Below are 16813 nucleotides of genomic sequence, written 5' to 3'. Positions count from 1 at the left end.
ACTGAAAGTGGCTTTTTGTGATTCCAAACTCCGCTGAAGAGCATTTATTTTATCCAGACGCAATTGGCCTCCCAATTCGTTGAGTTTAGCATGTTTTGAGCTGCAATGACGCTCCAGATAAGCTTTTTTCATTACTGCTAATGCATCGCCACAAACTAGGCACACAGGTTTGCCTTTGACTTCCACAAAAAAAAAAAATTTGTCCATTTCTCTTGGAAAGATCGACATTCTGTATCAACTTTTCTTTTTTTGTAGTCGATATTTTTGTGAGACCCAGACAGACCCGCTCCAGTCAGAGTGGATCATTCCACGCCTTCAGCAAACACCTTGAAGGCGTCGAACGTTGCTACGCAACGCTGCGCGCCTTCACGGTCCTCCTCCACATATATATAATAGTGCTGCTGCTCGTCCGTGACCAACGAATAATGCACTTAATAATATGGCACCTGAAGTACCATGGCGGGCCGGACAAAATGACTTCCGGCCGGACGTTCCCCACCCCTGCATTATGGTATCAATTAGTTCTGTATGGTTGTCCAAGTGAACTTCTTGTGTGTAGAGACAATAATGTTAGCCGAATGCTAACGTCATCAGTTAAACATTTTCTCTGGTAATGTCTGTTGATGTGCGTGTGTTTGCGTGTCAGTATAAATGTACATGACATTACATTTATACATTTAGCAGATGCTTTTATCCAAAGCGACTTCCAAGAAAGAGCTTTACAAAGTGCATAAGTCACTGATAATAACAACAAGATAGCCCCAAAGCATTGCGGGTAGCCAAAAACAAGAAGCACACATTGTGAACAACCAAAAAATAAGTGCCTAAGGGAAGAACCATAAGAGCATGTAGTTAAGCAAGTTACAATTAAACAACATGAATCTTTTAAGTGTAAGTGTACCTGTAGGAAAGCAAGCAACAGTAAAATAAAATAAAAATAGGATTAACTAAAATAGAATACGACAGTTTAAATCAGCTACCACTAACCAACAAGAGCAACAGTCTAAGCAGGAGTCATTGTGATCCTTGAGGAAACTAGCAGTGGGTTCAGCAAACCATTCCTAAGTACCGTTGTGCTCCCGGAACAAGTGCGTATTGAGCCTTCTCTTGAAAGTGGAGAGACAGTCTGTGTCTCTGATGGAGGTGGGGAGTTGATTCCACCACTGGGGGGCCAGGCAGGAGAAGAGCTTGTGTTGGGACCGGACGGTCTTGAGCGGTGGGACCACCAGGCGGTTGGCTGGAGAAGACCGTAGGTGGCGGGTGGGGGTGTCAGGCTGCAGGAGAGACTTGATGTAGTCGGGTGCAGTCCCGTTCACTGCTCGGAAGGTCAGTACCAGGGTCTTGAATCTGATGCGGGCCGTTATGGGTAGCCAGTGGAGGGAGATGAGGAGCGGGGTAACGTAGGAGCGTCTGGGTAGATTGTTGACCAGGCGGGCCGCTGCGTTCTGAATCCTCTGAAGAGGGCGGGTTGCACATGCTGGGAGACCGGCGAGCAGCGAGTTGCAGTAGTCCAACTTGGAGAGGACAAGTGCTTGGACAAGCAGCTGGGTGGAGTGCTCAGACAGGTATCTCCTGATCTTCCGGAGGTTGTAGAGGGTGAATCTACACGACTGGGAGACCGCAGCAACGTGGGCCGTGAGGGAGAGCTTGTCATCCATGGTAACCCCAAGGTTCCTGGCAGAGGATGAGGGGGTCACCGTCGCAGATCCCAGGGTGATTGAGAGGTCGTGGGAGATGGAGGGTTTGGCCGGGAGGATGAGAAGTTCTGTTTTGGCGAGGTTCAGCGGGAGGTGGTGCTCAGTCATCCAGGCGGAGTTGTCTGCGAGACAGGCCTCAATCCTAGCTGAGATTCCGGATCGGTCGGGGGGAACGACAGGTACAGCTGCGTTTCGTCAGCGTAGCATTGGTAGGAGAAGCCATGGGAGGTGATGATTGGTCCAAGTGAGGTGGTGTACAGCGAGAAGAGGAGGGGTCCAAAGACGGAGCCCTGTGGGATACCCGTGGAGAGCTGGCGAGGGCCTGACAGTTTGCCTCCCCAGGAGACCTGGTAGGATCTTCCCGACAGGTAGGATGAGATCCACTGGAGTGCAGTGCCAGTGATGCCCATCTCAGAAAGTCTGGAGAGCAGGATCTGCTGTCAGGGTGGAGGGAGGGGGTGGGGGAGGTGGGTTAAGAAGGGTGGAGAAGGTAGAGAAAAGTTTGTGGGGATTTGAAGCAAGAGAGTTAATTTTGTTAAGAAAGTAGAGGGTTTCAGCCCCAGTTATGTGAAAAAAGAAGGATTTAAGGAGGGAGTGATACTTATCAAGGTCCAGACCGTCTTTGGACTTGCGCCATTTCCTCTCAGCTGCTCGAAGGGTATGTGTAACCGTATGTGTAGCATCTGCCTTCCTCAGCGTCAAACTGACATTTCTCCTTTGAAAGTGATTGGGTGTGTATCTACATATTAAAGTACAATGCTGTGACATAACGTTTTTAATTTGTATTATAACGACATCTTGGAAACATTTCTAACGAGCGTGGAGAGCTAGGTGGACGATAATGGGACCCCTTACGCTAAGTGCTCCCCTTTTTAATTGTAGTTTGACCGTATAGCCTGAATGCATTTTCGTCGAACTTCACCATAAACAAGGAAGTAATGAAATGACAGATGTGGCTGCTTTTGGCAATAACAAGAACAGCCCGGTACACTACAATAACTCTTGCTCGTTGCTTGCGCTATTGGTTTACCGCTGTTGCCCTGGACAAGGGAAGAAGATTTCTACGACGATTGCGTATTTCCGGTAACAAAGTACGGAAGTTGTGTAAAAGGTCTATTACTACTAGACCTTCTTGGTAGTCTTGGTAGCGATTGCGTTGGTTGAATGCGATTTAACGTTACTTCCGTTGTACGGTCTAGGCTGAAATGAATTATTTTCATGAACAGATTGACAAAGTTTAGGCTGTGGCAATGGATTTCAGGTTAGTAGTCACTAGTCAGATAGTTTCACCTATTGAAAGACTTTTGATTTAAGTAAGGGTAGTGCCGAACATGTGCCGCCATTTGACTTCCTACTAGTACTGTAAACAGCTGTGGAGATGTTTTTGGTAGCTACTAGACTAGGCTACAGTGTTGCAGTGAGCTACACCTGTTTGAAACCACAGGGAATTATAATTTCACCCACAAATTGTTTACTTGTAATCTAAAGTCAAAATAAATCCTTCAACGAAAATGTATTTGTGAGGAATTTTAATGATTGAAAACAGATGCATCATAGACCACTGTAGTATGTGTTGCCCGGGCAACAGAGGCTAATGTCATGATACTAATGCTTAAGTGAAATAGTAGACTACTGTTTCGGAAAGTTGATGTACTTCCTTAATAATATTTGCTTATAAATATTGTACATTACACATTACAATTGTGTGTCATATCACAAAGTAAAATGAGCAAATAGTTATTACCCAGGCCTCTTTGCTTGTGGCGTTTCTGCAGCTGCCTTGCAGTAAAGCAGTTAGCCTAGCCATCTCCCAGAAGTTAATGAGCTGCTAAACCAACCCTAAACTAACCCTAATGTTTGACACCTAGGTTGTCTATGTAGTCCAAATATGAACAAAGTTTTAGGGGGGCAAAAAATTGTAAATCAGAGACCGCAAGAGGTGAGCAAAGAGAATTAGTACAAGGACAAGCCAGAGCTGAGGAGAAGGTGTCAGGAGATGAAGATTCCACAGAACATTTCCCTTTATACACAAGGACAACCAATCAGACCAAATCTTGACTTACTAACATATGACTAGCAATGCCAAGAACGTTACAGTCCGTCCATAAACTCCAGACTTTGGCATATGAGAGGTGGGGGCAGGTTGACAACCACCCTTACAGTGCCATGATAACAAGATAAGTAGTGTAATTAACATCACCTGTCATCAATGTTCCCTCTAAGCTGCGCGCCTGCGCGGCCACGCAGACCAGTTGAAGGACCCGCGCACTAGTTTTTCAGACCGCACACAAAAAAAAATGTTTTTTTAAATTATCATTTTATAAAAACTATAAATGTTCAGTTGATCGGTCAAATGCAGTAAAGCCTATGCAAGCTTTTAACAAAATGACAACCCTGGCGCTCTGCTCAAGGTTTGACTAGCAACAAAAATCAGCAACATTACCTTTGCAGGCGCCCAAGAAAAGGGCAATTTTACATTTAAATGTCAAGATGAGTCACCAGAGCAGAGCTGGAAGAGAGAAAGCAAAGCCTAGCGACGTGAAGAACAATGCAAAGTTGAACTTCTTTCTCCCTAAAGAAGCTAATGCTAACACAGCTAACCCACACCCTGCATAGAGTGAGGATGATAACGTGACTGTAGCAATATTAGCTGAGCTAAAATCATCAATGAAAACAATGAAAAGATGACGACAATGACATCCGTAATAACCTCCCTTGAACATTCAGTCGAGAAAATTTGAGAACGTTTAACCCATGCGCAGTGTTGCTAACTCCTCAGTAAGGAAAGTAGCTATTGGTTGTCCTAAAAGTTGCTTAGTTACGTCATCACCTTATTTGCATATCTGTAAGGCTGCTGTGAGCAATAGTATCTATGCTAACTGTAGAGCCGGAGGAGAGCTGCTGATGACAAAATATACAATTGAGTGTCACTAAATTGCAACAAGGCTATTTTGAATGGTTTGAGAGGCAAGAAACAAGGACAACTCTGGGGAATTTGATTATTCAGATATGGATATATAAAAAAATATAGCTGCAAGCAGCGATGCGGGTTCCTCCGCAAAATATTATAAACATGTACACTGTTGGACAACAAAAGAGCAAAACTACTTCATGTTTGGCCAACAACAGGCTGAATGGGGATTTGAACTCATGAGCATAAGGTTACAAGTCAGTCTCTCTAAGTCACTAAGTTAGCAACACTGCCCATGTAAAGGACCGTATTAATCAGGTTGAGGAAGGATCTGCACGCCTGCTAGGCTACTTTCTAGGCTAAGGAAAAAACAGGCAGACCGTACACTATAAAATAAAGAACCCTGGGACTAAGGTGATTGAATGTCAGCAGGAACATTTTTTATAATGCCTGCTGTTTTCTACCAAAAACTATACTCTCAAGAACAGTTAGACAATGATACAAAAAGAGACACTTTTTTACAATCAATACAATTGCCAACAATCACTGATGCTCAGAATAATATTCTTAGAGCTCAGGTGACTGCAGAAGAAATTACCTTGGCTTTTACAAGACTTAAGACTGGTAGCTCTCCTGGCTCAGATGGTTTTACCTGTGAATGGTATAAGGCTCTGAGGCATACATTAGTGCCCTTACTGTTGGAGATCTATACCTGGATGATTAAAAAACAAGAAATGTCCCCTTCATGGAGGGAGGCAGGGATTTCTCTCATTCCTAAGGAAGGCCAAAACATGCAGGAATGTGATGATTTAAGATCTGTAAGTGTATTGAATGTTGAATATAATAATAATATTTACATCTATTCTGAGGCTGGAAAAATGTTTGCCAGATATTATCCATCTGGACCAGACTGGCTTTATAAAGCAGAGACAAACACAGGACAACATTAGAAGAACACTTCACATAATACGACACATCTCAGAAAATAACACAGAATCAGCCCTGATCAGCCCAGATGCCCAAAAAGCTTTTGATAGTCAGCTGGAAATTCCTATATAGACTCCTATATGCTATTGGATTTCATGAACAGTTCATAAAAATCATTCAAACATTATATAACAACCCAACAGCTAGAATAAAAGTGAGTGGAGACTTCACAGATTCTTTTTACTTTCAGCGAGGATGCAGGCAGGGATGTGCCGTTTCCCCCCTCTTATTTGTCATCTTTATTGAGCCCCTAAGTCAATGGATCCGCCAAAATCTTAATATTAAATGGATTTCAGGTTTTGGAGAGGAACATAAGCTGGCATTGTTTGCCGATTACATTTTGGTCTACTTAGAACAACCCACACTATCCTTACCTAATTTGGTGCGTTGTATGGAGGAATATGGTCAGATGTCTGGCTATAGGCTTAACATATATAAAACACAGATCATCACCTTCAACTATGAGCCCACTAGGTATATTGCTCAACGATACCAACCAAAATGGGATGCAGACTCAATAAAATACTTAGGTTTGTACATACCAAAAGACCTAACAACCTTGTTTAATATCAATTTTGGGCCCTGACCTCCTAAATAAAGACAGATGTAAGAAGATGGCAAGTCATTCCATTCCTCAATTCAAGTTCAAGAGTTGAATCAGTTAAAATCTTGCCAAGGTTGCTTTACATCTTTCAAACGTTATCTGTGGTGACAACTCAGCAATTTACAGAATGGGACAAGCTCATATCCAGGTACATATGGAATGGCAAAAAGCCTAGGATTAAATATAAAACATTGCAGCTTAAAAGTAATATGGAGGAATGGGGCTTCCATGCCTGTTAGAATATTACTATGCAGTTCAACTAAGGCCTCTCATATGTTGGTGTAATCCTGGATACTCCGCCAGGTGGAAGGACCTTGAAATGGCAATGTTAAGGATCCCTTTTCAAGCAATTATTTCAGATGATACACTACATCTATTGGACATGGCAAATCCATTAATTGGTGTATCTCTTAAAATTTGGAAGCAAACTCAGAAATTGTGCAACATACAAAAAACTGCTAAACTATTAAAATGGTGCTCCTTTGATAGTGATTTCCCCCTAATTTAAGTGATGAAAGATTTAAGACGTGGGCAAAAAATGGAGTCTCCGCTTACTGTGCTCTGATATGAAAGGGGTCACTTAAGAACTTCTGGACTATGAGGGAAGAATATGGTCTTGAACAGCAAGATTTTTACAGATTCCTACAAATGCGGCATTGCTTTGACACACTGAAGAAAGACATACATATGTCCAATTTAGAGAGTGGAATTATGAAAATCTTCATATCTGCATACAATTCTGAATGCAGCTAAACTAGCGGGGTTCTTTGCAAACTTTGCTCAGAGTACTGATGTTTGTGCTCAGACAGATTTCTATTTGCTCAGTGTGGAAAGAAATTAGAGGGAACATTGCCAGTCAGTGGTCATAATGTTATGGCTGATTGCTGCATAACCTATAAATGTCTTATCCTCGTATGCTACTTGTGCTCTGGCCTCCTTCAGACTCTTAAGAAATGGGGATCAAACTGATGTGGATAGATTGATGGACTCATCAACACACAATACCCCATACATTGACAAAAGAATGTTGACCTGTTTGAAGTGGTTGATGGGGGCTTAGCATGATTTAGCGCCATTACAAAACAGGACTCTAAAGTTTTGAAGACGGGCAAGAGTGACATTCTCTCCCCTCCCCGTCAGGGGGTCAAAAATAATTAATAGCTTTTTACCAACATCTTGGAAAGGCAGCAATGATTAATGCATCCATGGCCAGGATATAATTATAAAATATGACAGTATTTAAAAGTCAATAGTATCGGAGCTGTGTTCGTACAGCAGTGGGTTCGAACCTGCCACCTCTGACATCCTAAGCGCCACCACTACCAACTACGCCATCGAAAAGCTAGCAATTAGTTGACGCGAGTGGCCTGTTAATTACCTGAGGACTGAGTTTCACCGATACACACCGGCTACATCTATGAATGACTTGTTCTGAGCAGGTGTTGTCAGTGAACAGGCTGTAAAACTGTTGGTTAAGAGACTCGTGTAAAATGGATGCTAATTATCTGGGAAACATTTTCTAACAGCAGTCAAGTTGTCATTGTTTGTGTCAAACAAGTTGTGAATTTGTTGTAACATTAAAACAGGAGATCATGACTGTGCTCAAAGTGATGCTCGAGCTCCAGCGGTTTGCTTTGTAGGTGAACAAAACTTTCGGAAGACGTAGCAGAATCACAAAAAATTACAGGAAATGCTTTTTTTCCAATTGGTTGTTGCATTGAGTCTTACCCAGATACAATGGTGCTATTTTCCGATTACCTATTGTATAGACCCTTTCTTTTTTTTGATTGGCTGATAGTGGCAAGCTCGACCTAGAACTCCAGGGGAGACGTGCTTGACTGCCGGTGGTTCCATAGTGAGAGTGGCGCGGCCAGAGGAATTTTGGTTGGGTGCTGCGGAATATTAAATATATTATAAATATTTTTTTTCTGCGTGAGAAATACGGTGTGTGGCGGAAGGGCGTGACAAAAGACCGAAATGAGTGACTGTCACGCTCAATGCGTGACACTTGAGCCCTGATTCTAGTAATGTTGGTTTAACCCTTATTTGTGTTTGTGGTTGTAGAACATTCTGACTGCCATGAAGGAGATGGTTATGGACAGGACATCCATCTTTATAGCCCATAGGCTGTCCACAATTGTCGATGCAGATGAGATCATAGTACTGAATCAGGTAAGGATTTGACCTGGTAAAGTTTTCTGTATTTTGTGGTTGACCCTAATCTTAACCAGTAAGTCCAGGGAAGTGCTCAAAATGTAAAAGGGCCTTGAAATTACATTGTAATTATTATTTTATACTTGAGTGATGACTGTAGCCTGTATCAAACAACCAAAGCTGAATAATGTAACTACTCAAATGACTTAACAAGATCCATAAACCCATATTGTCTGATATGACAAGCAACAATTGTCATGTGGTAGTTATTTAAAAAGGCAATTATTATGCCAGTTATACTGATGCAGTGTAGAAATGCTGTTTAATTGGAGTCCCAAATAAACGTGTGTTTTAACAACGGAAGTGGTGATGAGCACACCATGCTGGCCTCCCAACCTTTATCCTGCTTTGCACAAACTCATCACTCACTGCGTTTACATGATGGTATCAATTTGAATCTAGCTTTATTCAGATAATGCAAATTTTTGGGGCAACTGCTATTATCCGGATATATATGGCAGTGAATAAACCGAATCATTGGCCGAAAGCATGTCATATCCCATTACGATACGTGGCGCTGTTTTCATTACAACTAGTGGTGATACAGCCCTTTCCGCTTGACCTCTTAACCACTACCAACAGCAACATCAACATTTCGAGAAAGACGGCGAACGGAGAGCAAGGTGAAGCTACGTCCCTCTACATTTTGTGCATGATGACAATAGGGAGGGAGGGCGGCGGGATCTCAAGCATGCGCAAAGACCGAGTCCAGTTCATAGTCCAATTCACCGTTTACAAGCATGCAATGTCCAATTTATCAACCGACTTGGATCGTTATCTCGGAGTGTCGATCGGATCGTTGTCGGACCGCAATTATTCGAACAAGGTGTTTACAAGAAACGGATCATTCTATTTCAGTCCAAATAAACCAGTAAATTGAATCCATGTAAATGCAGTGACTGAGACTTTTAATGACAACAGACATGCTGGGGAAGTCAGACTCTACTAAGCTCTATGATAATATTCTCTCTCCATCTTAATTGTCTCCCTTCATTTTCTTTCTCTTTCTCTCTAACTTGCTCTCACTCTCTCCCTCCTCACATTTGTTTCCCCAGGGTAAGATTGCAGAACGTGGGGACCACGTGTCTCTCTTGGCCACCCCTGGAAGTCTCTACGCAGACCTGTGGAACACCCAGAATAGTAAGATCCTTAGCAACAATGACAGCAGCGCCCCCATCGGGCTTCTACCCAAACACCTCTCTCAGAAAGAGCAAGAGAGGAAAAAACTTCAGGAGGAGATCCTCAACAGTGTCAAAGGCTGTGGGAACTGTTCTTGCTGAGAGTAGGTACCAGCTGTCAAGGACACCTTACAAGGACAGCAGGTCCTCCACAAGAGGAGGGGGGTGTCTCCCTTTGACTCACCCCTGCCAGATCCTGCATTGTGATCCTATCCCCACCACCTGACTTACTCCTCCAGAGAAGCCCATTGGCCCCAAAGAGGAAGCTCAGGAGCAAGCAGTCTGTCATTGGACGGTGTCCACATGAATGGAGAGAATGAGACTTAGCAAATCCTTCCAGACCAAGAAAATAATTAGAGATCATGTATATATGACATAGATGTGCCGGTGGGTTTCTTAATCAACAGTAAGGGGTTGTTACTTCTAAACATGTGTTCCATCCTCTCTGGAAACTTACTGCGTTTGTATGCACATTCTTGTGAAATGAAATATTCTACATGCCTTGAGGTTGACATATTAGTTACTTATGTTCATAGGTTTTGTCTTCTTGACTAAATTATTCTGTCCAAGTAATTGGGAGCTGTAGGCTGCTGTTTTTGTATATTCTTACTCTTTATCAAGTTTGAAATGCCTCAGAAAATGTAGATGTCATGCATTATCTGAGTAAATCTGTGTCTATCAAGCGTCCTAAATAAACTATGATTTGATGATTCAGAATGTGGCTTCAAGTAATGTGCACAGCTCTGCTGACGTAAATTAACTGAAAGTATTTTTAAATCAAGAAAAAAAAGTCCTGAAATGTTTTGATCAAGCAAGTCAGCAGCCTCTTCACTCATGTCATAATGGACATGTCATTATCTATCACCCCTATATAAGTATTTAAGGGGGGGGGGGGGCACGACCCTCCTGCTAGCTTGCAAGCGTCAAAGGGCCTGCTTGAGATGACACGTCTCCAGCAACCATTTGTGCGCTTTGTTTGTGGTGGCAATTTGAACAAACAACATACCTTGATCAGAACTTTTGAGGAAAGTTCTTCAAGACTTCACTTTTACCACAAGAGTACAAAGTGGAGAATTATGAGAGGGATGTTTGTGTTATGTTTATTACTTTTTTAAATGTTGTGTTTACTGAAATCTTGATTCCAGTAGCTACTCCTACCTGAAAGATAACCAAGTCATCCTTGGTATCTACACAAAGCTAACATAATAAAAACAAACATTCAACTATATTTTGTAACTGTACCAAGATGTTCAGAACAATATTTGAACATAATGAACCAGCCAGAGATCAGTTCACACTTTTGGTAGGTGTGAAGGAAACTGGGAGTTGAGAACCCAGCTTCCCCCAATCAACTTCACAGGTCCTCCTCCTAACTCTGAACTGTATAAAACTCTTGAGAGGACAATCAATCTCTGCAAAACCAACCATGGCGTGAACGCCATCAGGATTGGTGTTCCAAAGGACATTGCCAAGCTTCTCTTGGGATTCAACAAGATTAGTGCCTGGGCAACACTACCTGAACATTTCTACAGACTTAGTGCCCAAAACGCAATTCTAATTGCGACCTGACAGATCATGCAGACTTCAGATTCTTCAAATGGGCCTCGAACGTGAACCGCCCTCAACCTCATTGATCCACCCTGATTGAACGTAACTATGGCTAATGCTTTTTCCTCCCTTACATGGCATTTGCATGAGCTCTGTATATGATTTGTAAGGATGTAATCATTGACTGTAAAATGTGTCTTTCTGTAAGTTAGTCCATTTCATTATGTTCATTGAAACCAATCTCGTATCAAATTCATAATATAACTTGTTCTATCCATGTTTACCTTACTTTAATACATTCATTGTAAAAGATATGTTGACGTGTGCGTGTTCACTAATGTTACGATTGTCTCTACACTTAGAACAAATTCAATCCTTTGGATTAGACTGATTATTACATATATAGGCTATTAACCAAGATTTCCTCAGCCCCTTTAAACATATTCTGAGGTGGTGGCAAACCCTAACCCCCAAGATACTTTATTATAAATTAAGTATTTCTATTCTTCTCAAGCAAACCCCGCTACACTCTCATTGGATAAAACATACATTATCATGTTTTAGGCGTAGGATAACTTAAGCTTAAGAACATTTTCAAATCAATCATTCAAGAAAGTATTTAGGGGACATGAATTCAGTTTTGTCACAGGCGTCAAAATATCTAGGGACTAAGCAGCGAAGCTAGTTTTTGTTAGTATTCCTGTTATCATTAGGGTTCTTCCGGTAGGACGGAACCTATTTTTGTTAGTATTCTTATTTTTCTTCTTCTCCATGAAAGGGCTCAAAAAGTCCTCAACCCGATTTTTTCAAATTTGGCCCAAGCCCAAAGTCTACGTAATTTCCACAGTGCCCCATTACTCCAAAATGCCTGGAAATTGGTATACATGCCTTATTTCCCATGGGAAACAAAAAAGCCTCAAGGACCCATAAGGTCCGCCATGATAGATTTTGCTGTACTGTCCAAATTTGGTACAACTCTTAAAACCTTACTCCTTATGAACCATAGATCCAAAGTAGGGCTGTGAAAAATAACGCTTTAACGCGTTATGATTAAATTACAGGATTAATTAGTTTTTTTTGTTTAACGCAGTTAACGTAATATAACCACAATTCCACCCAATCTGCAACTTCTGGATGCGAAGTTCGTGTTCCAAAAAAACTAAGATGGAACACCCAATAAAACCAAAAAGTGATATGCACACTCTGCGGGAAGAAACACGATTGAGAGTCACTTGGCTACACCTTGAGTATCGCAATGATATCATACAGTTAAAGTTAGGTTGGTTAAAGACGTTATTGCATTACTTACTTGGCCTTCACAACACAACGGTCGTTGATAACTTGGTACTGCGTCTCCCTCACCCATCCACACACCATCTGGTTATAGTTCTCCAAACCTTTGAAGGATTTAAGGTCTTCCGCTGTGTATGGGCTCGGCGAGAAAAGCAGGTAGGTGACTATATCGGGATATGCAACTGAAGGAAGAATCACCGGGTCATCATGGATCCAAGAGGGAGCTAACGCTAACTCGTAGGGATCTGCACCGCCAATAAATTGTTATTTCTAAAATATGGCGCATTTTCTTGTGGTCCAAGTCCTTCCCTATATGCTTTTGCATCTTGGACGCGTTTTGATGAGCTTTTCGGTTGTTTGGACATGGCTACATTCCCTTAATGTATCCAAAGCGCATAATACTCCATTGTACTCCGTTCAGTTTTTTACACCGAGTGCCTCCACAATGGCCGTGCATCCGGGGTACCGCCCAGAGCGTGATGTCGGTGAAAACCCTCTATAGTGTGTCCCCAGCATTAGTCTGCCTGTGACAAGGTGACCAGCACAGTTGCCAAATGTATTGCAAAAAGCTGTAGACAGATTGATATTGTTGAGGACGAGGAGTTCACCAAAGTTTTGCGAGTGGCAACGGGTGACTCGAGCATCAAGGTACCGCAAAATCAAAGACGCACACTTATGACAAAAATTCGGAAAATCGGTAATATGTAATTAATCATGATTAATCCACAGAAACCTGTGATTAATTTGATTAAATGTTTTAATCATTTCACAGCCCTAATCCAAAGATACAAATGTGTTACATATGTGTAGAATACATGTCTTTATATAGGGTCAAATGGAATAAGAAATGCAATACAAAATTACATTTATGTAAATGTCCACATTGCCTCAATATCTTTGTGTCATTAAATCACATATAATTTTGACTGATGCTTTTTCAAACCTTATTTGCTTCAATTTCACCTTGATATTTCAAAATATGATTGAAGTAAATTGAATTGCTCCACAGTGCGCAAGCTCCTAATTCTCACAGACTTATCCTGCCGCTTACATTTACATTTATTCATTTAGCAGACGCTTTTATCCAAAGTGACTACAGAGAGAGCTTTACAAAGTGCATAGGTCGCTGATAATAACAACAAGATAGCCCCAAAACATTGCGGGTAGCCAAAACATGAAGCACATATTGTGAACAACCAAAATAAGTGCCAAAGGGAAGAACCATAAGAGCATGTAGTTAAGCAAGTTACAATTAAACAACATGAATCGCTATAAGTGCAAGTGCAGTACAAAATACAATTTAAATAAAATATTTAGCAGCGAGTAAAACAATTTAAATCAGTTACCACTAACCAACAAGAGTGTTTCAAGTGTTTTATTTGTCAGATACACAGAACAACACAAGGTTAGACTGGGCACTGAAATTCTTAAGACAAGACAATGCAAGCACCTGGCATAACATATAAGTACACGGAACACAATTTACATCAATGCTGAGCTTAAATAAGTGAAACTTCCTAAATATACAGATAGCAATAAATATCGACTATACTAACCCTAATACTAAAACTTCCTAAATTATAGATAACAATAAATAGTACACTATACTAACCCTAAATGCATGAAAAACCTGTTTCAACCCTATAACCTATTCTAACCTAAGTGGAGTACAGTACAATAGTGCAAATTTGCAGATCAGTGACTATGTCAATGACCATACAGGAGCCTATTGGCGAGGTACAGTGTGCAAAGTTACTGATTGAGCAACCAGTAGCTGAAAGTGACAGTGTATAAGTGACTAGTGTGCAGTAATCAATGTCCATATCAGTGTCCATTCAGAAGCCTGATGGCCCTTGGGTCGAAGCTGTTGTCCAGTCTGCGTGTGCGCGATCGGATGCTGCGGTAAAGCCTGCCAGAAGGCAACGGGGTAAAGAGACTGAAGGATGGGTGGGAACAGTCTCTTAGAATCCTGCCAGCTTTCCTTAGGCAACGTGTGTGGTAGATGTCCTGTAGGGCTGGGAGCTTCCTGCCGATGATGAACTCAGCAGAACGGACCACATTTCGTAGGGCCTTGCGGCCCTGGTCTGTGCAGCTCCCATACCACACTGTAATACAACCAGTCAGAATGCTCTCTATACTGCATCTGTAAAAGTTAGTGAGGATGACTGAGTCCATACTAAACTTCAGTCTCCTCAGGAAGAAGAGACGCTTACGGGCCGCTTTGACCACCTTGTCCGTGTGAACAGACCAGGTGAGGTCATTGCTTATGTTCACCCCGAGGAACTTGAAGCAGCTGACCTTCTCCACTTCCGATCCATTGATGAATAGGGGTGCATGTTCCTCCTCCTGCCGCCTCCTATAGTCCACAATCATCTCTTTTGTCTTGCTGATGTTAAGAGAGAGGTTATTGTCCTGACACCATGATGTCAGGGTGTCAACCTCCTCTCTGTAGGCTGACTCGTCACTGTCAGAGATGAGCAACGAGTCTCTAAGCAAGAGTCATTGTGATCCTTAAAGGTGACATGACATGCTGTTTTTGGATGCTTTTATATAGGCCTTAGTGGTCCCCTAATACTGTATCTGAAGTCTCTTTCCCGAAATTCAGCCATGCAGGGTTTTTCCTGCATAGAGAAAATGTTGGCGCGCGCCAAAGCTGTTTTCCCGAGCGCCAATGACAAATCCCGAGCGCCAAAGGCAAAAAAAGTCTGCATTGAAGAAAATAAAAACGCAAGCAATGCATGTCAGCGAATATGTTCTCAACTGAGTATGTTTCAAGTAGGCTACAGCCGAACCAGGCTTTTGATCAATAGTAATCGAGTTGATAAGCGTGTCTTCTTGTCTGATCAGCACGCAACTGTGAGGTGAGAATCGACAGTGGCCACTAAACTGTCGTTCCGCTGCAAGGTCCACCCCGACGTGCACGAATACACCTGTACAAATGCAAATGAAATTTCCACTCAAAATCCTGGCAAAAGTTTGATTTACGATTTCAAACGCAGCCTCCATTGGTGTTCTTAACCTGGAATGATAATATATAGTGCAGTGTTTTCTCTATGGCAACATTTCTGCCGCCACAGTATCAGAAACCAGGCTGTACAAAATGTTAGAAATCACGAGTGCAATGCATGTCAGCGAATATGTTCTCAATAGTATGTTTCAAGTAGGCTACAGCCAAACCCTCGTTCTGTTTTGAGCAATAGTAATCGATTTGATAAGCGTGTCTTCTTGTCTGATCAATACGCAACTGTGAGGTGCGCGAATGGACAGAGTGGCCACTAAACTGTCGTTCCGCTGCGAGGGCCAGTCCGACGTGCAAGAATACATCTGTACAAATGCCAATTAAATGTCCACTCAAAATGCTGACAAAAGTTTGATTTACGATTTCCAACGCAGCCTCCATTGGTATTCTTAACCTAGAATGATAATATATAGTGCAGTGTTTCTTCCATGGCTACATTTCTGCCGCCACGGTATCAGAAATCAGGCTGTACAAAATTTTAGGCCCTCTATCAGCAGTGATTGTTAGTGCATGTTGGAGAATTGCACGGACACGCGCTTCACACCGCAGTTGAGATTGCATATGTGCGTCCTTGAGAACTGTAAGTCGTATAACTAAGTTCATTTAAGCCTGTTATTGTATAAGTCTATAGTTCTTACAAATTTAAATCAAGTTAACTGGTGATTGTTGTTTTTATTCTTCCCCCTGCTAGCTAATAACGATTGCTGCCCTTGCTCAGGTTTGTAGTTTAGGTACAATATTATGCTGAAGTAGTTTTAATGAATGAAAAGTGGGTTTATTGTTCATATTTGCTACAGAATGCTTGGCCAAACAAGATCAAATGAAGCAAGCAGTGTACATGCTTCAGAGTGGCCTACCTTAATCAATAGGCTAGGCTCCTGACCTTTTACAATACGTTGTTATGTCAATTATTAATTGGCAGCATTTATGCCATTTAGAACATACTTTATGAGTGTAAGGTGTATTTAAGTACCCTAAGCTATTGCTTTAGGGGAAATAGGACAAACATATGTGTGTGTGTGTGGGGGGGGGGGGGATGTAAAACACCTGGGAATAAATACATTGATTAGAAAAAAAAGGATATATATATATATAAATTTTTCTTCTTTTTTTTTGAGCACCGAAGACCCATTTTGACCCAGGAAAAACCCTGAGGATAGAGACCTGTGTTATGCTGGTAAAAATATTTAATCTTTTTAAAATGTGAGAGACCACAAACATGAGGAAAAATCCTAAGTGTAACCTTTTTGATCCTATAGTGTGTGGTGTTTGTCCTCGGGGTTCCCCTCACACATGATTTCGGAGCGGCTCCGACGTTCTTCCGAGCAAGTTCGGCCACTCTTAACACACCTCAGATCAAGG

At 41.8% G+C, this 16813-nt stretch overlaps 1 protein-coding gene across 2 annotated transcripts in view; it reads left to right on the top strand.

Moving 5' to 3' along the window:
• abcb7 (ATP-binding cassette, sub-family B (MDR/TAP), member 7) overlaps window positions 1-11453 on the top strand; it is a 90660-nt gene extending 79207 nt beyond the window's left edge. The window contains exons 15-16 of one of the 2 annotated variants that reach the window (XM_084697403.1): window positions 8264-8371; window positions 9469-11453. In XM_084697403.1, coding sequence (XP_084553529.1) covers window positions 8264-8371; window positions 9469-9693 — 333 coding nt within the window. In that variant the 3' untranslated portion in view covers window positions 9694-11453. The remainder of the gene's footprint in view (window positions 1-8263; window positions 8372-9468) is intronic. The other variant, XM_084697405.1, reaches the window with a different exon arrangement.
• The last annotated feature ends 5360 nt before the right edge of the window (window positions 11454-16813 follow it).

The sequence above is a fragment of the Hypomesus nipponensis genome, chromosome 1, assembly GCF_054491055.1.
Source record: "Hypomesus nipponensis isolate SF chromosome 1, ASM5449105v1, whole genome shotgun sequence".
NCBI classification, from domain to species: domain Eukaryota; kingdom Metazoa; phylum Chordata; class Actinopteri; order Osmeriformes; family Osmeridae; genus Hypomesus; species Hypomesus nipponensis.
Note: the sequence above shows the minus strand (reverse complement) of the source record. Positions and strands in the feature narration are given on the sequence as shown.